At 36.7% G+C, this 25,680-nt stretch overlaps 1 protein-coding gene across 16 annotated transcripts in view; it reads left to right on the top strand.

The window, feature by feature from the left end:
• Positions 1-25,680, top strand: part of DMXL2 (Dmx like 2) — a 228,420-nt gene that overhangs the window by 57,430 nt on the left and 145,310 nt on the right. For 15 of the 16 annotated variants that reach the window (XR_010323573.1, XM_064295218.1, XM_064295214.1 and 12 more), the window contains 5 exons: positions 9,154-9,279; positions 10,958-11,029; positions 13,890-13,968; positions 14,771-14,906; positions 15,658-15,724. Coding sequence is in view for 15 of the 16 variants with exons in the window: in XM_064295218.1 (XP_064151288.1) it covers positions 9,154-9,279; positions 10,958-11,029; positions 13,890-13,968; positions 14,771-14,906; positions 15,658-15,724 (480 nt within the window). In the remaining variant the exon portion in view is untranslated. Of the gene's footprint in view, positions 1-9,153; positions 9,280-10,957; positions 11,030-13,889; positions 13,969-14,770; positions 14,907-15,657; positions 15,725-25,680 lie in introns of those variants that run through there. The other variant, XM_064295220.1, reaches the window with a different exon arrangement.

The following is a 25,680-nucleotide window of genomic DNA, read 5'->3' as shown; positions in this document are numbered from 1 at the left end:
TTTCCAGGTAGCTGATCATCAGGTGTGTGGTACAGGCTCTGTCCTACAGTCTGAGAGGGGTAAGAGTGATTGGCATATATACCGGTATCTGATTGCATCAGGGGGTCACGCTCTGAACAAGGCAGGGGGCTGAGAACCGACCCCCAAGTGTCTCTGAGGAAAACATGTCTCTGTTCCCTAGAGTGTGCTGGTGGGTGGGTTCTGCAGAGGGACCATGTGCACCCAAAGTTTTTGGTTGTAAGGACTGGGAGGTACCAGTTATCTTTGGACCCCTGTCGCGGGTGGCTGGGTGACCTGAGTGGAGCTACCAGTCCTTAGGTCCCTGACGTGGGCAGGTGAGGACCTTGTTTAATAGACAAAGCAATGTCAAACATCAAACACCCACCTCTCCACCGCAGAGCTGAAATGGTTGGAGTCTGCCAACAAGGGCTTATTCTCCTGAAATAGGCCCACACAGGTCCATGCAGAAGGGATGGATGCTCAATGTCCATGGACCGCTTATGCCTGGAGAGCAACTGCTTCTTTCCTGAGCTCCCCTGGTTAGTGGAGCTAGCAAATTATCTTTTCCCCCAATTGCAGACTTTTTCCTTCCCCAAGGCTGGGAGGATGGCTCTAGGTGCTCAACAGTGCCTGTCTCAGGCCCAGAGAATTCAGCCTCTGATGCTGGCTTGGTGGCGGGGGTTGGGACATGGTAAAATATATGCAAGTACTTAGTTTTTGCCAAGAGCGCCGCTCTTCTCAAGTTCTGGAGGTGTGAGTAGGCTGTGTGTCTGGCTGCCTTTCCTTGAGGAAACTATGGCTGAACACCGGTACCAGCCCACTACTGCCGCCGCTCTGGGAATGGTTCCTGAGGGCTCTCCGTGATTCAGGTCCTGTAACTCCTCTCCGCTTCTGAATGGTCTATTTCTCCCCTGCCCCTCAGTTCCGTTTCTAAGTTTTCCTTTGAAGCTCAGGGCTCCCAGCTTATCAGAAGTATACTCGTTTCACTTGTGTTTTTGGGTCTTTGTTGTAAAGAGGGATCGCAGGAAGTGTCTGTCTCTTCCGCCGCCCTAGCTCCTATTTCTAGCTTCTTTTTTAAGGAAGCGCCAAATGATTTCCAAAGTAGTTGTACCATTTTACATTCTCACCAGCAGTGTCTAAGTGTTCCAGTCTTTCCACAACCTCTCCAACATATATTATTTTGTTTTTTTTGGATTAATGCCTGCCTTGTTCGAGTGAGATGGAAGGTCATTGTAGTTTTGATTTGCATTTGCATATGGCTAATGCTTGTGAGCATTTCCTCATGTATCTGTTAGCTACCTGAATGTCTTCTTTAGTGACGTGCCTGTTCATATCCTTTGCCCATTTTTTATTTGGGTTATTTATCTTTTTGTAGTTGAGTTTTTACAGTACCATGTAGACTTTAGAGATCAGAAGCTGATTAGAAGTGTTATAGCTAAAAACTTTTTCCCCGTCTCTAGGTAATCTTTTTACTCTTTCGGTGAAGTCTTTGGATGAGCATAGGTGTTTGATTTTTAGGAGTTCCCACTTACCTAGATTCTTTCCTGCATTGTTAGTAATATTTTGTATACTGTTTATGCCATGTATTAGGGCTCGTACCATTTTCCCAATTTTTTCTTCCAAGATCTTTATCGTTTTAAATTTTATATTTAGGTCTTTGATGCATTTGTAGTTCATTTTTGTGCATGGTGTTTGGTATTGGTCTTCTTTCATTTTTTTGCAGTTGGATAGCCAGTTATGCCAGCACTGTTTGTTAAAGAGACTTTCTTTTCCCCATTTAACTGACTTTGGGCCTTTGTCAAATATCAGCTGCTCATATATGGATGGATTTACGTCTGGATTCTCAATTCTGTTCCAGTGGCTGTATAATAAGTTCTAAAATCAGGTAGAGCGAGGCCTCCGACTTTGTCCTTGTTTTTCAGTAATGCTTTACTTATCCGGGGACTTTTTCTCTTACACATGATGTTGGTGATTTGTTTCTCCATCTCATTAAAAAATGTAGTTGGAATTTGGATCGGAATTGCATTGTATCTATAGATGGCTTTTGGTAGAATAGACATTTTTACAATGTTAAGTCTTTCTATCCATGAGCAAGGTATGTTTTTCCACTTATGTAGGTCTCTTGGTTTGTTGCAGTAGTGTCTTGTAGTTTTCTTTGTATAGGTCTTTTACATCTTTGGCAAGATTTATTCCTAAGTATTGTATTTTCTTGGGGCTACTGTAAACGGTGTTGATTTGGTGATTTCCTCTTCGAAGTTCTTTTTGTTGGTGTAGAGGAATCCAACTGATTTTTGTATGTTTATCTTTTATCCTGATGCTCTGCTGAACTCTTCTATTAGTTTCAGTAGTTTTCTTGAGGATTCTTTAGTGTTTTCTGTGTATAAGATCGTGCCATCTTATGCCCTTTATTTCATTATGTATCCTACTTGCCCTGGCTAGGATCTCCAGCACAATGTTGAATAAGAGTGGTGATAAAGGGCATCCTCATTTGGTTCCTGATCTTAAGGGGAATTCTTTCAGAATCTCTCCATTTATGATGATGTTGGCATTATCTTTGTATAAATGCCCTTTATAATCTTGAGGAATTTTTCTTCTCTTACTATTTTAATGAGAGTGTTTATCATGAATGTTGTTGAACTTTGTGAAATGCCTTTTCTCCATCAATTAATAAGATTATGTGGTTCTTGTCTTTTTTTTTTTAATTTATATGATTGATTACATTATTTGTTTTTCTAATGTTGAACCATCCCTGCATACCTGGTATGAATCCCACTTGGTCATGGTGAATTAGTGTTTTGATATGTTGTTAAAGTGTATTGGCTAGAATATTGTTGAGGTTATAGGTTTGTAATTTTCTTTTCTGTAGTGTCTTTACCTGGTTTTGTTATCAGGGATATGCTGCCTTTATATAATGTGTATTCTGTCCTTTTCTATGCTCTGAAATAACTTTAGTAGTAGTGGTGTTAACTTTTCTCTGAAAGTTTTGTAGGACTCTGCAGTGAAGCTGTCTGGGTCAGTGCTTTTTTTGTTGGGAGTTTTGTGATTACCTTTTCAATATCTTCTTTTATTATGGTTTTATTTAGTTGTTCTACCTCTCTTTGTGTTAGTTTATGCAGGTGGTGTGTTTCTAGAAATTCATCCATTCCTTCTGGCTTTTCAAATTTGTTAGAGTACAATTTTTCATGGTAATCTGATATGATTCTTTTAATTTCAATTGGGTCTGTTTTAGTATCGCCCATCTTATTTCTTATTTGGGTTATTTTCTTCCTGTCTTGTTTTTCTTTTGTCAGTTTGGCCAGTGGTTTATCGCTTTTGTTAATTTTTTCGTAGAACCAGCTTTTGGCCTTGTTAATTCTTTCAATTGTTCTTCTGTTTTCTATTTCATTTAGTGCTGCTCTTATTTTTATTACTTCCTTTCTTCTAGTGCCTGAAGGTTTCTTTTGTTGCTCTCTTTGTATTTGTTCAAAATGTAGTAATCATTCTTTTATTTTGGCTCTTTCTTCTTTTGGTATGTGTGTGTATTTATTGATACAAATTGACCTCTGAGCACTGCTTTAGCTGTGTCCCAAAGGTTCTGATAGGAAGTGTTTTCATTCTTATTGGATTCTATGAATTTCTTTATTCCGTCCTTCATGTGTTGTATAACCTAGTGATATATGAATAGGGTATTGTTCAATCTCTAAGAGTTTGATTTCCTTTCCCTGCTTTTTCTGTTATTGATCTCTACTTTCATGGCCTTATGGTCAGAGAAGATGCTTTGTAATATTTCAATGTTTTGGATTCTGCTAAGGCTTGCTTTATGACCTAATACATGCTCTATTCTAGAGAATGTTCCATGTGCACTAGAAAAGAAAGTATACTTGGCTGCTGTTGGGTGGAGTGTTCTGTATATGTTATGAGGTCAAGTTAGTTGACTGTGGCATTTAGATCTTCCGTGTCTTTATTGTACTTCTTTCTGGATGTCCTGTCCTTCACCGAAAGTGGTGTGTTGAAGTTTCCTACTATAATTGTGGAGGTGTCTATCTCATTTTTCAGTGCCGTTAGAATTTGTTTTATGTATCTTGTAGCCCTGTCGTTGGGTGCATAAATATTTAATATTGTTACATCTTTCTGGTATATTGTCCCTTTAATCACTGTATAGTGTTCTTCCTTGTCCTTTGTGGTAGATTTAACTTTGAAGTCTATTTTTCAGAAATTAATATTGCCACTTCTCTTTTTTGATTGTTGTTTGCTTGATAATTTTTTTTCCATCCTTTTAGTTTGTGTCTCTATGTCTAAGGAGTGTCTCTTGTAGGCAGCATATAGACGGGTCATGTTTTTTAATCCATTGTGCCACTCTCTGTCTCTTTATTTGTGCATTTAGTTCATTCATCATAATTATGGATAGGTATGAATTTAGCAGTATCATTTTGATGTCTTTTTTTTGTGTTGTTTGCAGTTTCTTTTTCCCACTTAATTTTTTGTGCTGAGTAGTTTTTATGTTGTCCTTTCCTCATATTCATTGTTGTTGATTTTGTTTCTGCTGTGTCTCTATTTTTTTCTTGTATTTTATTTTGATGAGTAGGATTGTTAGTCTCCTTTGTGGTTACCTTAATATTTACCCCTATTTTTTAAAGTTTCAACCTAACTTTTATTTAATTATATTGCCTTGTCTTCCTCTTCATATGAAAGATCCATGACTACATTTCTTAGTCCCTCTTTATTGTTTTAGTATTGTCTTCTTTTACATAATGACAGCACTGTTACCGTTTTGAGCATTTTTTAAATCTTGATTGTTTTTTGTGATTTCCATATCTGGGTTGACATCTGAATGCTCTGTCCATTGTTCTAGTCTTGGGTTGATATCTGATATTATTGATTTTCTAACCAGAGAAATTTCTGTAGTGTTTTTTGTACTTTTGTTTTGGTTTTTATGAATTCCCTAAACTTCTTTTTATTTGGAAATGTCCTAATTTGCCTTTATATTTGAGAGACAGTTTTACTGGATATATGATTCTTGGCTGGCATTTTTTTTCCTTCAGTGCTTTATATAAGTCATCCAATTGCTTTCTTGCCTTCATGGTTTCTGCCAAGTAATCCAAGTTTATCCTTATTCGTTCTCCCTTGTAGGTGACTTTTCTTTTATCCCTAGGTGCTCTTAAAATTCTCTGTTTATCTTTGGCTTTTATCAAGTTTGATTATAATATGCGTTGGTGACTTTTTTTTGAGATCTGCTTTATGTGGAGTTCCATGAGCAACTTGGATAGGTATCTTCTCATCTTTTACGGTATCAGGGAAGTTTTCTGCCAACAAATCTTCAACGATTCTGGCTGTATTTTCTGTTATCCCTCCCTGTTCTGGCACCGTCATTACTCATAGGTTATTTCTTTGGTAGAGTCCACGTGATTCTTAGGGTTTCTTCATTTTTAGAAAATTCTTTTATCTGATTTTTCTTCAGATGTATTGGTGCCAAGTGCTTTATCTTTATTCTTACACCAATTCTGTCTTCTACTTGCTGAATTCTCCTCTGACTTTCTATTGAGTTGTCTAATTCTGTAATTTTATTGTTAATCTTTTGAATTTCTGATTGTTCTATCCTCTGTAGATTATTGTAACTTATTAAATTTTTCATTATGTTCTTGAATAATCTTTTTAATTTCTTCAGCTGCTTTTTCTGTGTGTTCCTTGGCTCGTTCTGCATATTGCCCGATCTCCTTCCTGACCTTGTTCCTGATTTCTTGAAGAGGTTTGTATTCTTCCTCTGGTAATTTCTGGAAAGCACTTTCATCCAGAAGATCTCTTGGTTCTTTTTTTGAGAGCTTGTTGAAGCGATCATGGTCTGCTTCTTTGTGTGATTTAATATTGACTGTTTTCTCTGAGCCATCTATAGTTAGTGTATTAGTTTATGTTTGCTCGCTGTATGGTAGCTTTTTGCTTTGTTTTGTTTTGATATGCCCAAATAGGTTGCTTGAGTGAGCTACTTGATTATTTTCACCTTTGAAAACTCTAATGTCCTGTCACCAGGTAGCTAGAGCTATTATCAGGTATATGAGCCTAGGAATCCATTCACTTTTTTTGTATGGATTCTGCTCAGGTGTCCAGGTAGCTGGTCATCAAGTGTGTGGTACAGGCTCTGTCCTACAGTCTTAGAGGAGCAGGAGTGTTTGGTGTAGGTACCGGTGTCTGCTTGCAGCAAGGGGTCACGCTGTGAACAAGGCAGGAAGCTGACAGTTGTCTCCCGAGTGTCTGTGAGGGAAGCATGTCCCTTTTCTCTAGAGTGCACAGGTGAGTGAGTTCTGCAGATGGACCATGGGCACCCAGTGCTTTTGGTTGTAAGGACTGGGAGGTAACAATTATCCTTGGACCCCTGTCGTGGTTGACTGGGTGACCTGAGTGGAGCCACCAGTTGTTGGGCCCCTGAGGTGGGTGGGTGAGGACCCTATTTAAGAGGCAAAACAGTGTCAAACATCAAACACTCACCTCACCACCACACAGTTGAAACAGTTTCAGTCTGCCAAAAAGGGGCTTTTCTCCTGAAATAGGCCCACAGAGGTCCGTGTAGGGGGGAATAGTATTCAAAGTCCACAGATTGTTTATGTCTGAACAGCAGCCACTTCTGCCCTGAGCTCCCCAGGTTAGTGGAGCTGGCAGATTATCTTTTCCCCCAGTTGTGAATGTAATCTTTCTCCAAGGCTGGGAGAATGGCTCAGAATGCTCAGCAGGGCCTATCTCAGGCTTAGGAAAATCAACAGCCACTGAAGCTGGCTCAGGAGCTTGTGGCATGGTAATATATACACAAGTATTTAGCTTTTGCTGAGAACGCCGTTATTCTCTGGTTCCGGAGGTGTGAGTTGGGTGTGCGGCTGGCTGTTTCTCCTTGAGGAAACTGTGGCTGAATGCTACCACCAGCCCGCTGTAGTTGCTCCTGGGAATGGTGTGGATGGCCCTTCTTTAGACAAGCCAGTGTATTGATACTTAACCTTGAATATTTTATGTTTCTTTGACTTATAATTTAGGAAAAAGAATGTAAGAATTGTAAGGCTTTGAGTTTTTGCTTCTTCTGCTTACTAACTGTGTAATCCTGTTTTTATTAATAAACTTGAATCTTTCTTTGTACAGTGATAATTATAATATCTACTTCCAGATTTTTTATGACAATTAAAGGCGAGTGAGCTAACACTTACTGAGTACCTCTTCTGGCCTCTGGTAGTATTTTGTGGATACCTCTGTCATGGGAGTTTCTCATTTAGTTGTGATTGGTGATTCATCTGGTCGTCTCTTCATTAGACTGGCAGGGACCACATCTCGTGTTTTTGTATTCCCAGTCCCTAGCCCGGGCCTGGGACAGGGTACGTTGTTCCTGTTTCTTAAATAAATGTTGAGTGCAAAGCATTGTGCAAATAGATTTTATGTTTTACCTTTCACAACTATCCTAAGAGGTATTAATTTTTTCTGTTTTGCTGTGAGGAAGAAGATGCTCAGAGAGGTTAAAAAACTTGTTTAAGATTACATAGTACATACAGCAGAACTAAGATTGGAAACCCTGCAGGTGTGATACCAAACTAAAGCCTGTTATTTGTCCATTAATCCATGTTGCTGAGGTAATGGATATGAAAGCACTTTGGCAATTGTAAAATATTGTTTAAGGGTAAGATTATTTTTATAATTTTAATAACGTAAGTGTAAGGGTTAGCATGATGACAGAAACATTTCTTCTGCCTGTGTTCACTGTTCCCTTTCAGTTTAGCCTCCTGGAACACATGCTACAGTACCCCTGCCTTGTCTATAAGAACTAAAGTGATTATTTCCTCCTGTGAGTGATTTTCTCCCTGGCCTGCATTTATCCGTGCTTTTCTTCAGATAAACTTTTTTGGTATTCATAAATGTATGAGCTGAAGATGGCTTATTGTAGTTACAGCAGGGTTTTGGTAACTTTGGGGGTTTTAGTAACCAGTAGAAATATCTGGCCTTTATCTTCCATCTCCTCTTTCATTAGGAGCCTTTTATGGGCCTTACCTGGGCTTAGGTTACTGACTTAGAGTTATCACATGTCAGCCCTGACTATTGGATGTTTTGTAGGACATGGCCACATTGCTTAAGGGTGTGGAATTAGTGGAAAAAAAAAAGTACCACCTTATAAATTTTATATTTATGTCACTTCTAATGAAGATTTTTAGTTTGAGAATTAAGTTGTTAGGTTGTTTTGAGTATTTAATAAGTAGAGTTTGGAAGAAAAAGAAAAATGTCCCTACCTTCCGTTCCTTATGTCATCATAAAATTCACAAAGTTGCAAAACAGGAATAGCATATACCAGGAAGTGTGGCAATAGGAAGAAATACGTGGTTTTACTCATTACTGTTAATGTTGAAGGGGAGAATTTTCCAGGAATTTAATTACTTGCTGTAATTTGGTTCTAGGTCACATAGTTATAGTTGTCCAACATTTAAAGGAGTTGTTAATGTGAATAAGTTTGTTTTTTTCTTTGCTTTTTTTATGAACTCCTTCCTTCACTTTGGGTGGGCTTGCTTTCTCCCCCATGCCTGGTGAGGTTGTAGAGAGGGTGGAGCACCATGAATTCATGAGGGCCCTTGATAAGTTTAACCGTTGCTAATGTGTGTAATTCTGTTTTGGGTGTTCATGTCTATTTAACCAGTTCTTTAAGTCATGTGGAATTGTGTTGGAAAATGCATGTCTGATTTCTGTCACGATCTTTCTCAAGTCTGATTTGAACCCTGGGAACATAGTTGTAGCCTTCAGTGCCTTATTAATTTTGGATGGAGGTTTTATTCTTTAGGGTTTATTGAGATGAGCTCTGGACACAGACTCGAAACAGAATGACTTGTGACCTGCAGGGACAGAGACTGTAGTGTTTACAAACTGGGAGAACCCTTTTCTTATTAGTAGTAGTTGTTGAATGGTAATTCACAGGGGCCATCAGTTTATTTTTTGATGTGACTTTTAATGTTTTTATTGGAAATTGATATTCTTATATTAACTATTTTGTAAAAGTATACTTTATAATGGAAACAAAATCTAAGATGAACTATTATATAATAATAAATAAAAAAAAATCAAACCCACTGCCGTTGAGTCGATTCCAAATCATAGCGACCCCATACAATAATAACAATACAAAAATTACAAATCTTACATATTGTAAAACTTTTATTTTAGGCATATGGATCCGGCTGTGATATTGTTATTTTGGCAGATGATTTTGAATGTGTGCAGATCATTCCTGGTGCTAAGCATGGAAATATCCAAATCAGCTGTGTGGAGTGTTCTAACCAACATGGAAGAGTAAGGAATTTAATTACTTTATTAAATGTCACCCTTTAACATATTTTATCATCTCAGAATATTTCTTACCTTTTCATACAAGGCTTGCTACAATTTTTTATTAATGTGACTTGCTTATATGGTTATTGATAGCAGCTATAAAGTGACAGGTTATATATAGATTGTAATGTGCCATGAAGCTGATAATCTGGTAATAATTCGACAGTTGTATACTGTCTCGAAATATTTGTAACTCTCACAATCCTATGTGTACTGTGATATTCCATAATTCCAGCAGCCGTCGAGTAGAGAAGTGTACTGTTCTCATCTCTACCTAGTACCCCTTATAGCCTCCAAATCATAATAACATCAAAATTTTATCAAGGAATTTAACAAGTTGTTAATGTCTAATATTAAAAAAAAAAAAAAAAAGCCCGTTACGGTTGAGTCAATTCCAACTCATAGCAACCCTATAGGACAGAGTAGAACTCCCCCATAGAGTTTCCAAGGAGCACCTGTGGATTTGAACTGCCAACACTTTGGTTAGCAGCTGTAGTACTTAAGCGCTATACCACCAGGGTGGGTTTGGGTTTAATATACTACCAGTCATATAGCTGGTGCTTTGTAGAGTCTCTGCTAATTTAATGAAAGTTTATTTGTTGCAAGAAGAATCTCACAGTTTATTCAGAGTTTAAAACAGAGGGTTTATTTTTAAATAGTTAAAATTTCATCTTATGTACCTTTCCCCCACATTTTCATACATAATATACATCAAATTTTGGTCATGAGTATTGGGTTTATTGTAAGTATAGCATAAATATTTGTAGCAGAGAAGAATATCTCTACCAGATATAAAAAATTAGATTTTTACCTATAATAATTTAAATCTTATTGTTCTAGAAATTGTTCTTCCTAGGATTAACAAATTTTATCAAGAATATATTAAATTAGTCTATTCATGATGATAAGTAGTAATCATGCAAATTTATATTGAATGATAAATTATGATTGCTTTGTTATACTGTTACTACTGCTCCTCCTTATTGCTTGCACCACTCCTTAATATTTGTGTAAATGTTCACTATTTGACAATCCAGTGATATGGTTAACCTAATATTGAAACACTGAATTTCTTGGTGTTTTCAGGTACTTATTTCTTGTTTTTCTAATTTTTTTCAGTTTTTTTTCCTTAAGCATTGCTTCGGCTTATTTTGCAAAACACTGAGAGTGTCAGATTTCACTCATTAATTTTTCATTGCTCTTCTTCAAGGCCAGGCAAGCTTGTATGATAGTTATCAGAGATGAATTTTAATTATTTATGTGCTGGTGATAACCTCAATGAACAAATTCTCTACGAGCACAATTTTTTAAAATGTCAGACAGTGGTGTTCATAACCATGGGAAGCAGAGCACCTGTGTTTCTTTTTCTTACCTGGTTGAAGGTAGAAGGCAAAATTGTGAAATCTGTAATTTATAGTCTCTGTTAGTCCCTTTAGCTTTAGTCCTTGTGCTGATAATGTTTACATTTGTGACTTTGTGTTAGCTGGTTATAATCTTTTCATTCACATTCAATATGGTATTGGGATTATTTAGATACAATTAGTTTATATATAATTATATATACTTATATATAATTATGAAAAGGTTATCTTTATTGTACTTTTTCCTAAGCATTAATGTTTTGTTCATTCTTTTTTAGATTGCAGCTTCATATGGTAATGCTGTTTGTATTTTTGAGCCCTTGGGCATAAATTCTCATAAGAGAAATTGTGTAAGTATTAAATCATAGTAGAATATTTTTAGAATCTAATTGACTTTAGAATCCAGTCGATGACAATAAAGAGCTCCTTTGAACTGTATGGTAAGATCTTTGACATTCCCTAGGGACATATCCTTAGGTCTTTTAGAATCCTGAGTCTCTAGAGTATTGCTAATTGAGGTTTTTGTAAAAAGAATATTATGTTTTAGGTAAAATGTTTACACAGCAAATTTGGCTCTCATTTAACAATTTTTATTTGAATTTTTCTGTGGCGTTGGTTACATTTTTTACAATGTGTCAGCATTCTCATTATTTCCATTGTTCTATTTCCATCAACATAGCTTCCCTGCCCCTCCTTACCTTCTCTTCTTTGCTTTTATGGTAACTGTTGACCTTTTGGTCTCATATAGTTGCTTATTTAAAGGAGCACAGTACTCCTGGGTAATACTATTTATTTTATAAGCTAGTCTGTTATTTGGCTGAAAGGTGACCTTCATTTCCAAGTTCATAGGGCATGTTACGACGATAGTCTCAGGGGTTCGTCTAATCTCTATTGATCCAATAAGTCTGACCAATTTTAGGAATTTGGCTTTTGTTCTCCATTTTTCACCAATTCTATCTGGGATCTTCTATTGTCGGTAGTGGTTGTGGGGCACCATCTAGTTGTTTTGGCCTCAGGCCAGATGAGGCTGTGGTTTGCTAATTGAGATTTACCCTGCTAATTGAGGTTCACCCTAGACTGAACTACTCCTGTTTCTTGTCTGAGAACCATTCAGATTCATACTGGGTGCTGTATTATATGTAATCTTACTTAATATTGAGCAAATCCTATCTCGTTAGAGTTATTAATCCCATTAAAAATTACTACATGCATTGGAACTCCACTCTCACTCACAAATAGTCAAAACTGCAAATGTATTTATTAATTTAAAAAGTGTATATACTTGAATGTGTACATTAAAACAAGTAGTTTTGATAGTTTTTATTATATGTGTATATTTGAGTATTTCTTTTTACATTTCCAACAAAATAGTGTAAGTTAAAATATTAGTCTTTTCTGTGTAAGAATATCATGAAAGGGATATCAAATTTTAGAATACTGAAGAGGCACCTGGAACCCATATTAAAAATGCAGAGTCCCAGGTCTCACCCTCCAAATTTCTGCTATGTCTGTATATTACACTCTGAGAAACACTAATGGAAAGAATATTAGAGATGTTATAATTTTAGGAATGACTAATATTACTATTGAATAGATTTATTGAGCAATACTTAAAATATTGCTATAGTTTGGTCAGCAGTGGTAGGGTTTAAAATAACATTTTTTCACCCTTGGTTAAGATTACTTTTACAGATAAATGCAGGTTTTACAGTTTTATTTTTAAATCCTACCTTTAAGTAGGGATGACACCTTGAATAATTTAACTGTCAAATATTTGTACAAATATCTTAAAGATAATTGCCGTTTATTAAATTACCATTACTTGCCAAGAGATTAATGTACAACTTGTCTAAGGTTACACAACTTTATATTGTATTATACTTTCATGAGAGGGCATTTTATGTTTATGCACTATAAAGAAATACCTAAATTTTATTTACTTACAGTATTTAAAGACGAAGGTCTTTGACTTTTAAAATTTGAATCTTCTTTCCACCTTTTAGAATGAAAATTAAAAAAAAAAAAAAAAAGGGTGGAAATTATTCAGATAAATACAGTGTAGTTTAAAGTTGTGGGTTATTATCTGTTGAATTTTTGGGAGGTGATTTCGATTTTCTTTTAGGTGTCGAGTCTATAGGATTATGCTAATTTGCATTTCTAATGTGTATTTATTTAGTTTTAATAAACATTTATCGTGCATCTGTGTACCAGCCATTACAAGCTGTAAAGGTACAAAGGTTATTATGACATAGAACCTCCTCTTGACGAGTTGCAATAGGAGAGCCAGACATACAAATAGCAATGCAGTATGATCAGAGTTATGATAGTAGAATGTAAAAACTGCTGTTGGTGTTGCCAGGATGTCAGAAAAGGCTTCACAGAGGAGGTGATGATTTAGCTACTTCTTGGTGGAAACGTAGGATTGCAGATATAGAGAGGGAAAGACATCTTAGGCATAAGAATGTATTTATAGACATGGAGGGAGTTTCTGGATAGTGCAAACAGTTAACGCTTGGCTGCTAACCAAAAAGTTGGCACTTCGAGTCCACCCAGAAGTGCCTTGGAAGAAAGGCCTGGTGATCTTCTGAAAAATCAGCCATTGTGACACATGTGGGGTCACCATGAGTTGGAGCTGACTCGATGGTACCTGGTGTAGACATGGAAGGAAACCTAAGAGAACATGCTTTGTTTGGGCATGACAAGCAGCTCAATATGGTAGGATAAATAGTAAGTATTAGAAGTCTTTTTTTTTTTTTTTTTTTATTAGAAGTCATTTTTAAAACGTTGTTTTGATGGCACTGGGGGTGGGCTTGGGGAGTAAAATATTTGTGTCTTTGTTTCAGATCATAAGATCTCTAGTTTAAGAAAATGATAGCATTCATATGTACTATTATTTTAAAACCTTTATTGTGTTTTAGGTGAAAGTTTATAGCGCAAATTAGTTTCTCATTCAAAATTTTTATACACAAATCATTTGGTGACATTAGTTGCAATCTGTGCAATGTGTCAGCACTCTCCCCCTTTCCCTTTTCACCCTGTGTTCTCAGTGTCCATTCTCCCGTCCTGCCTTCTCATCTTTGCTTTTTGGGTAGGAGTTTCCCATTTGGTCTTGTATACTTGATTGAACTAAGAAGCACGTTCCTCACATGTGCTCGTGGATATTATTTTAAAAGCATATCTTTTTCCTTTTTTTCCTCCTTCATGTTTCAGCAACTCAAGTGTCAGTGGCTTAAAACTGGGCAGTTTTTTTTGAGTACTGTGACGTACAACTTGGCATGGGATCCTCAAGGTATTTAGCGATTATTTTTAGAAACTATAAAAATTAAATATTTGTTTTAAATGTATGATTACAATGTAATATAATCTTCCTTAATAAGAAAATGATCAGTAGTATGTTTTCTTTTTGCTAATAAATGAATGTACTTTTTTCCTTCATGTTATACACTGCTGTGTATACGGTACATAACTATTCTATGCTTCCCCCCTGCAGAATGTTTTATCCCAAGAAACAGTGATGATTTGTTCCTTAGTTAACATGTGCTGTGTTTTATTCTTATTGTACTTACTAAGACATAAAATCAGAAATAAAGTAGGGCCACCCCCCCACCTTGTTTTGTTATCATTTGTACTTCAGGAAAGTATTATCTTTAATTTTGAAAGATTAGAAACTTCTAATGATAATGTATGTTGTCCCTTTTTACATTCATAGTTAAGGAGGGCAATTTTTATATTTCATGTAGAAAAACGATTTCACTAATTTGTAGTTATGTCTTAAAGCCTGAGAACATATTTATATATTGTATATATGAGTTTGGGGGGGGGTTGTTTTGTTTTTTTACTTCTGTGTTATTTTTTAAAGACTTTTCTGATACATAACAGTTCTTCCTAAGTAAGCTTCTCTCTTTTGTTCTCAAATCTTCCCTGAGAACTACTCTTTTTTATCTAGCAGATTCTTAGATACATGCCAAGTGTTTTTCATAGACAATGTTGTTTATTTGTTACAGTTCATGGACCTAAATAGAAGCTCACATTGTGCATTTCTTTCCCTAGATAATCCTTGCTTATTCATCAAGACATTCTTTAATTTTCAGATAACAGATTGTTGACAGCAACTGAGTCTGTTCAGTTGTGGGCTCCTCCAGGAGGTGATGTTCTAGAAGAGGAGGAAGAAACTGGTAACAGCATTCCTCCTCTCTTAAATGACTGGAGATGCATCTGGCAGTGCAAGTTAGTGTCTGACTCAATTGTTATGTTCGTTGATTTAAAAATTCTTCCTAAATATGTTCCCTTTTACTTGGTCTTTATTTTTTGGTGGTATCATTGCATTTAGAAGGCTAGAAGGTAGACTTTTCCTTACTGAAACCCATTAGTGTGTCTTCCTTCCATCAGAACTACGAATGGGCCATCAGAACTACGAATGGGGCTGGCAAGGGGAAGATGGGGTGGTGGAAGTTGCCAGTCACTCTCAAGTGGAAGGGTGGCTCTACCATTGACATTAATGTGTACTATGCAGACAGGACCAGTTAGCCAGGGAAGTTGATGAGTTCAGTTTTTAACATGTTATTTTTAGGGTGATAGTGGGACATGAAGGTGGTGATATCCTGTATGCACATTACTTGCGTTCTTCTTTGGTTACCATAGTGAACTTAGAATTTCTGTCTTAACTAATTAATAATATTTAACACCAAAAACTAAACCCATTGCCATCAGGTCGATTCCAACTCATAGCGATCCACTGGACAGAGTAGAACTGCCCCATAGTGCTTCCAAGGAGTGGCTCGTTAGCAGCTACATCTCTGAACCGATAATGTTTAGGAAGATGAAATATTTTACTTATATTTTCAGGGAGTCAAAAGCATTTGACACTCTTGTTCTGTGATGGTGACCTTGTTATGAAAATCTCATTTTGACCATTTATGTATACAGTGTAGTAGATTTTAAAAATGGTTGCTGTTTAACTGCTTTTATTTTTTTTTAGAACCTCAGTATCTGTACATTTGATGGAATGGTCTCCTGATGGTGAATATTTTGCTACCGCTGGAAAGGTAAAGGATGAAGCAACAACAACAAAACACAGTTAAAAATGCCCTTATTCATTCTCACTTTGTTTTCTCAACTGTGTAATTGGGATATTCCTGCTCTGCAAAGCTGGTATGAGGAGTAGTGATATGTCTGTGAAAAACTGGTATGTCCCCCACAGGTTTAAGCACTTGGGAAATAACAACTATTATTTTTATAATCCTTGTAGGGTTGCTATGAGTCGGAATCGACTCGACGGCACTGGGTTTTTTTGGTTTATTTGACCTTAGTATTTGTGTTTGAAAATTTTTTTATGTTTAAAAAAGGCATATATACATAATTTAAAAAAGTAAAATTGTATTATTAGATTCACAATGAAAAGAAGCACTCCCCTGCCTTATCCTTCTCTACTCTTAATTCCTATACTGGTTGGAGTTATTTGTTCAGTTGTGTATTTTGGTATTTCCCTCCATGTTTCTAATCACTTGCTTATGCCTGTTTCTTTTTTTTTTTTTTTTCTTTTCAGTTTTCTATATCATTGGTTGCCTTCCTGCTATGTAAGCTGAGACTTTATCTCTCCAATTGATACGTCTATCCCCATCTCCACTTTTAACTACACAATATTCCCTACCCTTCCTCCTGTTTTCCCGATATAAAAAAAAAAAAAAACAACCCAACCCATTGCCGTTGAGTCGATTCCGACTCATAGCGACCCTATAGGACAGAGTAGAACTGCCCCATAGGGTTTCCAGGGAGTGCCTGGTGGATTTGAACTGCCGACCTTTTGGTTAGCAGCTGTAGCTTTTAACCACCGTACCACTCGGGTTTCCTCTTCCCGACATAGGTAATAGAATTTTTGGTTAAATCCAGGTTCATTGTTCACATTATTACTGTTACTTATATATATTCTTTGCAGTTAACGGTTACTTTGGAGTTAATAATTGCTTTGTTTTACTGTTTGCTTAGTTTTCTATATGCTTACTAATTCGCTCTCAAAGCCTCTGACAGTTTGAGTCTTCTCTCAGTACTGTCCCACTCAGGAGGTATCCTGGCAATGTGTGGTCTCTGTGTACCAGCCTGGTTTAGTTGCTCTCTAGGTCTGAAATAGGGCTGTCATCTTGGGATTTTCTTTTACCAAAAAACCCCAAACCAAATCTCTTGTCATTGAATTGATTCCAACTCATGGTGACCCCATGTGTTACAGAGTAGAACTGCTCCATAAGGTTTTCTTGGCTGTAATTTTTACAGAAGCAGATCGCCAGGGCTTTTTAACATGGTGCTGCTGGGTGGGTTTGAACCATCAACCTTTAGTGGCACAACCACTTGTGCCACTCACTTCATTTGAGAACCCCTGGAAATTCTTTTTGCCTCTTTGCTTTGTTAAATTCCCTGCTTCTCAGCATCATTTATTTTCTTTTCTTTATTTGATGGGAGATGATTCTATAGTTGTTTCCTTAGGAAGGTGAATGGGGGAAAACATTTTTGAGGCCTTGCATGTCTGAAAATTTTTCTTCGGCTCTTATATTTGATTGATACTTGACTAGGCATAGAATTGGATTGAAAATCATTTTCCCTTAGAATTATAAGGCATGGTTCTGTTGCCTTCTGGCTTCCTGTGTTGCTGTTGCGAAGTGTAGTGCTAGTATGACTTCGCTGTCCCCACATCCTTCAGCCCCTAGTTGTAGAGGTTTTAAGGCTTTTTTCCTTATTCCTGTTCTGAAATTTTATGATTATGTCCATGGTACGGGTAAGTTGTCTGTAAATATGTTAAAATATATCTCTAAAGGATAAAGACTCCTTTTGCATTGCCGGTTTGGTGAACCTATTCAATCTGGAAACTCATGTCCTTCCGTTCTGGGAGATTATTTTGAATTATTTCTTTTGTGTAGTTTTCTTCCCTTCATGTTCTCTTCTCTTTCTTTCTATTGTTTATTTGGATGTAGGTCCTTCTTTACTGCTCTTCTAATTTACTTTGTTCTTTTCTTCCATTTTCCTTCTCTTCATCTTTTTGTTTAATTTCTGGAGGATTTTTCAGCTTTAGCTTAAAATTTTTTTTCCTATATCATGTTTTTAATTTCTTTTTATTGTCTGAATGTTCTTTTTTTTTTTAATTATAAAATGTTTCATGTGTACAAAAGAATATTTATATAACTTCTATGTAAGATGTAATTAATAAATAATAAATATGCATATACCCTCTACCTATCTTTAAGACAAAGAACATAAAACTAATGGGTCTCTTCCTGCTTGGATCACCTCCTTTCCCATCTATCCCAGGCATCCAGAATCCTGAATTTTGTGTTTATTATTTCATTGCTTCTTTTTTATACTTTAATATATATAAATCCCAAATAATATAATGCTTAACTTTTCAGGTTTGAACTTAAAAAATAATACCATACAGTTTATGTTCTGTGACTTCCATTTTGCTCTTGAATTTATATTTGTGAGATTCATCCATGTTGATGCTATAGTTTATTCATTTTTACTGGTGTATAATATTCCATTATATAAATATTCCCCAATTTATTTATCCATTCTCTTGGTGATGGACATGGATTTTTTAAAAAGGGTTTTGCTTTCATAAACAATGTTGCAATGAACATTCATATGTCTGTCTTTGTGTACCTGGTAATAATTTGTCTGGATATGTATTTAAGAGTAAATTATGTATTTTCAACTTTATAATTCTAAATTGTTTTCCAAAGTGTTTGTTTCAGTTTTCACTCCTACCACTAGTACATGAGTATTATGATTACACTATATTTTGACATTATATTCTCATAATGGTGTGGTCAAAGTTAAATTTTTGCCAATTTGTTGGGTGTAAAATAATGTATCGGTGTGGTTTTAATTTGCATTTTCCTCATTACTATTGCAATATGAGTGTCTTTTATTTGTGGATGCTTTTTTCCTTTCTTTTTAATTTGAGGGAGTTCTTTTATCTATTCTGATCATACTGCTTGTCAGTTATATGTGTTGCACACATCTTTTTTTAGTTGTGTTTTGTCTTTTCCATTTCTTTATGATCCTTTAATTTTTTTTTTTTTTAATTTTCAAACATAAACAAAAGCAGAGAGAATAGTATAATGAACCTCTTTGTACCACCACCCAGCATCAACAGTTATATACAACCAGCCTGGTGTTTCAGCTATAACACCTCTCACCCACCTGGATTATGGATTATTTTGACTCATATCACTGATGTTATTCACCTATAAACATTTATATTTTTAAAGGTTAAAGACTTAAAAAGATAACATATCCATAATATATTATGTGTTAATGGCAGTTTGAATTTATCAATCTTTTCCTATAAGGATTGTGTTTTTCTTATCTTGTTTAAGAAATTCTTCCTTATTATGATGTCGTAAATTATTCTCCTTTATTCTAAAAGTTTACAGTTTTTGTCTTTTGTAATTAAGTTCTTAATCCAGAGGATTTTTATTGTTTCAGTATGATTTATTGGATCATTCATTCATTCTTCTCCCACTGATCTGCCATGCCATTTCTGACATGTACTAAATAATGTGAACAGTATTATATGTGTTTGTTGGACACGTGTGTAGATTTCTCTTGGGTATATCCATAGGAGTGGAATTGCTGGGTCTTAGGTTACATATACCATCACCATTAGTAAATCAATTAGTTTTCCAAAGTGGGTGTACTAATTTACATCCTTACTGGTAGTTCCTGATAGTTCCTTTTGCTTCTTGCCAGCACTGATGTGGTCAGACTTTTTAACTTTGATAAATGTGGTGGATGCTAAGTGTGACTTCATTGCAGTGGTTTTAAAGCGTATTTCCCTGTGATTATTAATAAGATTTTTCATGTGTTTATTTGGTATTTGAATGACTACTTTCAGAAAAAACTGATCAATTCCCTTGCCCATTTTTAAAAATGCATTCTTGATCTTTTTTCTTATTCTGAACATGAGCTCCTTGTCAATTGTGGCAGAAATCTTCTCCCACTCCTTTGCTTGCTTTTCCAGTTTATTAATGGTGTCTTTTGATGAATAGAGATACTTAATTTTAATATAGTTAAATTTATCAATTTTTGCCATTGCGGTTGTGCTGAGTCCTTCCCCTGTGGTTGTGAGGAAACCCTGGTGGCTTAGTGGTTAAGTGCTGCGGCTGCTAACCAAGAGGTCAGCAGTTCAGATCTGCCAGGCACTCCTGGGAAACTGTATGGGGGCAGTTCTACTCTGTCCTATAGGGTCGCTATGAGTCGGAATCAACTTGATGGCAGTGGGTTTGGTTTTTGGGTTGGTGGTTGTGAAGATTTTCCTATCTTATATAATCTTTTAGACCAGAGTTTCTAAAGCTTTTTTGTACCATGAGCCCTTCGGAAACTTAGTGAAGCCTACAACCCTTTTCTCAGAATGTTTTTAAGTGCATAAAATAAAATGCATAGATCACAAAGGAAGTAAGTCTTGAAATCAGTTTCAAAATATGAAGATTTGTGATAATAGCTATTAACGTACTTTAAAAACAATATATTCAGTAACAAGAAAATTACATTTAATTTATGGGCAAGTTAAAGTTTGATTGTTGTATATGGAATTAAAACTCTTGTATCTTGCTTTACAAGATGAGGGTAGACTTTTCCCAAGAACGCCAGAAATCACCAAGGCTTTTTGAGTTAATCTCTAGTTTAAGAACACTCAACTTTACTGATAAACATAGAGTTAGTTGCTCAATAGTTGCAAGAGCATTATAGACAGGAAGACTGCAATCATGTGCAATTTATGAGCTCGTCTCATAACCAGTGAAGGAGCCTTGGTGGTACAGTGGTTAAAGTGCATGGCTGTTAACCAAAAGGTCAGTGGTTCTAACCCACCAGCCCCTCTGTGAGAGGAAGATGTGGCAGCCTGTTCCCATAAAGATCGCAGCCTTGGAAACCCTATGGGGCAGTTATAGCCTGTCTTACAGGGTTGCTGTGTGTTGGAATCAATTAGATGGCAATGGGTTTGATAACTTATATAATTTTGAGGTTGTGAAGAGAGTAAAAAATGTTTTGAGATATCTATAGCAACTGTCATGTGATACAAAAACATCTGTGATTTCTTCTGGAGACAAAGTCCCAGGTACTGCTAATAATAGTTTGGTTTGTTGCTTATATTTATAACTCAAATTTAGCATTTATTTCAATTAGCAGTTATAAAACTAGATGTAATTGTTTTTCCCCATTCAAATTCATGATACCTCTGAATCTTAGTTTGAGTTTAAAATGAGAAGGCATGAGAGGATATGGGTGGGATAGTAAAAGCATCTTCTATACCCTGATTTCTGTTTCCATGCACATGCCCCTTAAGGGATCAGAGGACCTCAGGTTAAGAAACCTTGGTCTAGAATCTGGATGTTTTAGTTTTTGCCTTTTACATTTAGGTCTGAAGCCCATGTGGAATAATTTGTAGGTATCGTTGAAGAAGAGGTCAAGTTTCATTTTTATTTTTTGCTTGATATAAAGCCAATATACAAAAATTAATTGCTCTTCCATATGTCAGTGATAATTAGAAAATTAATTTACATAATGATGCTATTTATAACAGAATCAAAAATATCAGATACCTAGGAATGACTCTAACAAAAGATGTTTAGGTTGTTTCTATACAGAAAATTATGAAATGTTACTGAGAAAAACAAAAGCTGTAAAATAAATGAAGAGCTATGCTGTGTTCAAAGGAGTCCTGGTGGCACAATGAATAAGTGCTCTGCTGCTAACTGAAAGGTCGGCAGTTTGAACCCACCAGCTGCTAAGAAGGAGAAAAGACCTGGCAACCTGCTCCTGTAAAGATCACAGCCTATGAAACCCTAGGAGGCAGTCCTACTCTGTCCTGTAGGGTCGCTGTGAGTCGAAATTGACTTGATGGCACAACAACAACTTGCCATATTTGTAGATGGAAGACTATATTGTAAAGATTTCAGTTTTCTTGCTCTACAGGAAAGGAAACTGCTGCTCAAAGACTTCCTAAAGAATGTCAAGCTTGGTGAAAAGGTAGAGCTGGGATTTTAACCCAGATGTGTTGATATCAAAGCACCATAGTGAGCTGGCTTTATGCTTTGCTGAGAGATTATGTAATTGCAAGTTATTTGTCGGGATTCTTTGGGCCAGGTTGAGGGTGAATTCTTCCAGAAAAGGTTTATGTAGCTTTTGCCAGGCAGCTGAGGGTATTCCCAACTCAAACTAAGTTCTCAGCTTGTGAGTTGTTCTACACAGTGTGAGTCTTGGCCTCATGAGGGCTGTTTTGTGGTGGCTACAAGTTCTCAGGAGAGACTTTTTCCTCCACTCAGAGCCCAGGTGCAGACACTTTACAAAAGCCCTGTGCCCCTGGGTATTGGTAGATTCCCAGTTGCCAACTTCACCTTTTGTTTACTATGGATTCCTGCCTGAGAAATTAGATGCAATCAGCAGAGAACTTTGATAAGCTTCTACCACCTGCTGATATCTGTTCACCTCCTACATCTGCATCTGTATGTTCTGCCCTCCCTGTATTTCCTTGGATGAACTGTCAGTGTTTTTATATAAGGTCAGTTCCTTCACTTGTCTGCTAAATCCCATTTGCCCTTGTTTTCTCAGGTACGTTGCTATTGCAGTTGTCTCCCCTCTCCTCGGTTTTCCCTTCTCCAGTGGGGCATCCATTAGCATCCAAACATGATATAACCTTACCCATTGTAAAACAGATGAACAACAACAATAATAAAACCCTTTCTTGACCTTCCCTCTCAGCTTCTGCCTCGGTTCCCTGCTTCCCTTATAGCACCTTGGGAGAGTTGCCTGTATAATAGTTGCTTGTCTCCAAGTTTCTGTCCTCATTTTCTGTTAAGCACAAGTACCACCACTCCTCAGAAACTGTCTCCAGTGCCTTCCTGTTACTGAATCCTGTGGTTAGTTCTTTCTTAACCTATCAGCATGATTTTACACAGTTGGTTACTTCTTCCAACTTGAAACAGTTTTTTCACTTGTCTTCCGGGACATAGCACATTCTCTTGATTGCCCTTTTAACTCTTTGGCTTCCCTACCATAACTTGCTGGTATCGCCTTAGCTCCCCCACTTTTAAATGATGGAGTACTTCAGGGCTTATTTCTTGGGACTTTCCTCTCACTGGGCTCGTTCCCTTGGTGATTACATCTAGTCTCCTGGCTTCAGAAGCTGTTTATATGCTGAGGGTGTTCAAATTTATATCTCTAGCCTGTCCTCCAGGCTTGTATATAACTAAGACATTAATAAACATGCCTAAAATGGAACCGCTGATCTCCACCAATCCAACCACCACTCCTTACACCAATGTGCATACTCCCTTGCAGACTTTGCATCTCAGTGAACAGCAGTTCTGTTCTTCTAGTTCTTTAGGTCAAAAGTTTTGGAGTCTTCATTGATTCCTCTTCTTCCTTTCATACCTTCCGTATTCAGTCTTTAGGAAATTCTACTGGTCCTACTTCAGAATATATCCAGAATCTGTTACTTCTTACCACCTCCATTGTTATATATATATATATATATATATCACTTGAATTATTATATTAAATTCTTAATTGGGCTCTTGACTTTTGCTGTGCTCCTTCTACAGTCTACTTCCAAACCAGCAGCTGGAGTGATCTTTTTAACATGTAAGTCGGATCATGTCACTCCTCTATTCAAAACTGTCAAAAAGTTTCGTTTCATTCAGTAAAAGCCCAAGTCTTTATGATGGCTTGCAAGGCCCTATACAGTAGGGTCCCCCATTACTTCTTTGACCTTATCTCCTAGTATTCTCCACTTTGCACACTTGACCCCAGCCAGTTCGGCCTCGTTGTTCCTAAACAGGCTAGGCATGCTCGCACCTCAGAGCTTCTGCAGTTGTTGCCTTCACCTGATGCACCATTCCCAGCGAGGCCTGCCTGCACAGCTTTTTTTCTGTTCTTAAATGTCACCTCCTCAGTGAGACCCTCCCTAAGCACCCCTTTTAAAATTGTACCCAACCTCCCACTGCAATATCTCTTTCCTTCACCTGCCTTAACTTTGTAATACTTATCACTGTTATCGTCAAGTGCTGTCGAGCCTGTTCCAACTCATAGTGACCCTATGTACAATAGAATGAAACACTGCCTGGTCCTGCACCATCCTCATAATCGTTGTTATGATTGAACCCATTGTTGCAGCCACTGTGTCAGTCCATCTTGTTGAAGGTCTTTCTCTTTTTTTCTGCCCCTCTGCTTTACCAAGCATGATGTCATCCTCCAGGGATTGATCCCTCCTGATAACATGTCCAAAATATGTGAGATGAAGTCTCGCCATCCTCGCTTCTGAGGAGCTTTCTGGCTATAGTTCTTCCAAGACAGTCTGTGGTATATTCACTACGAATCTGTATTAGTTTTCTGTTGTGTAACAATTTAACACACTATTGTTGTGTAACAATTTACCACAAACTTGGTGGCTTAAAACAACATATATTTATTATTTCATAGTTTCCATGATTAGGAGCCCAGGTATAACTTAGCTGGGTCCTCTGCTCATGGACTGTAAAGACTGCAGTAAAGGTGTTAGCTGATCTGAGTTCTCTTCTGGGGCTTGACTAGGGAATTCACGTCCAAGCTCACTCAGGTTGTTGGCAGAATTTGTTTCTTTGCAGGTGTATGACGGATGGCTTGGCTTTTTGTTGGATGTCAGCTGGAGGTCTCCCTCAACTCCCAAAGTCCCAAAAGCTGCCTGTACTTCCTTGCCATGTGGGCCTCCTCAGCATGGCTGCTTACTTCATCAAGCCAGCAAAGAGAATCCCCTTTCTCTCTAGTGCCTTACTAACAAGATGGAGACCAATATATAATGTAACTGAAACATGGGAGTTACATCCCTCACCTTTGCCATATTCTACTCGTTAGAAGCACACTGAGGGGAGGAGATCATACAGGATGTAATACCAAGAGGTGCGGAGTTCATGAGGGTCATCTTAGAATTCTGTCTACCACAGGGTCATGTTGTATCTGTGTTGATTTATTTGCTTATTTTCTGTTTTCTTTAGTGGAACTTAAACTTCTTCAGGGCAGAGATTTTTGTCTGTTTCATTCACTTCTGTGAATTCTGTACCTGACACATATGAGGGGGTTCAGTAAATATTGAATAAATGAATGAATTAGGTGGAAATGGGACAAAATACCCAGGGCCAGCATGAAGTCTAGATCTATAAACAGTATAGATAAATATTTAAAAACAAACAAACAAAAAGAACAAAGCGTATCTCGGTAAAGAAATTGAGAATGTTGCCAAAACAGTAACCCAAGGAAAATGTTTTTATTTAACAGGACCGTGTCAGTTAAAAAAAAAAAAAAAAGTCACAAATAATAGAACTACCTAAACAATTTGACAAGGCAGAAAGTAAGGAGCCAGGCTCCTCAGAAAGTTAAATATAGAATTACCATATGACCCAGCAAGTCCACCCTAGGTATACACCCAAAAGACTTTAAAGCAGAGACTCATACTTCCGACGGCTTGAAAGCAGGGACTCAAAACAGATAAACCAATGTTCATTACAGCATCATTCACAACAGTTAAAATATGGAAAAAGCCCAAGTGACCATCAACAGATGAATGAATAAACAAAATCTGTTATATGTATAAAATGGAATATAATTCAGCCATAAAGAGAAATGAAATTCTGATTCATGTTACAATATTATACTGAAACATTATTCTGAAGAAATAAAGTCAGACACAAAAGGACAAATATTCTATGATCCCACTTATATGAAATATCTAGGATAGCCAAATGCATAGAAAATTTTATTAGCGACTACCAGGCCCTAGGGGAAGAGGGAAATAGTTATTGTGTAAGGAGTACTGAGTTTCTTTTTTGGGTGATGAAAAACTTTTGGAAATAGTGGTGATGGTTACACAACCTAGTGAATATAATTAATGTCACTGAATTATATACTTAAAAATGGTTAAAATGGCAATTTTTTTGTTATGTCGATTTTCTAAAATAAAATTAAAAAAAAGAAAAGTAAG

This window comes from Loxodonta africana, chromosome 12 (genome assembly GCF_030014295.1).
Source record: "Loxodonta africana isolate mLoxAfr1 chromosome 12, mLoxAfr1.hap2, whole genome shotgun sequence".
Lineage (NCBI taxonomy): Eukaryota > Metazoa > Chordata > Mammalia > Proboscidea > Elephantidae > Loxodonta > Loxodonta africana.
The sequence above is the reverse complement of the archived record's forward strand: the minus strand, read 5'-3'. Positions and strand labels throughout refer to the sequence as shown.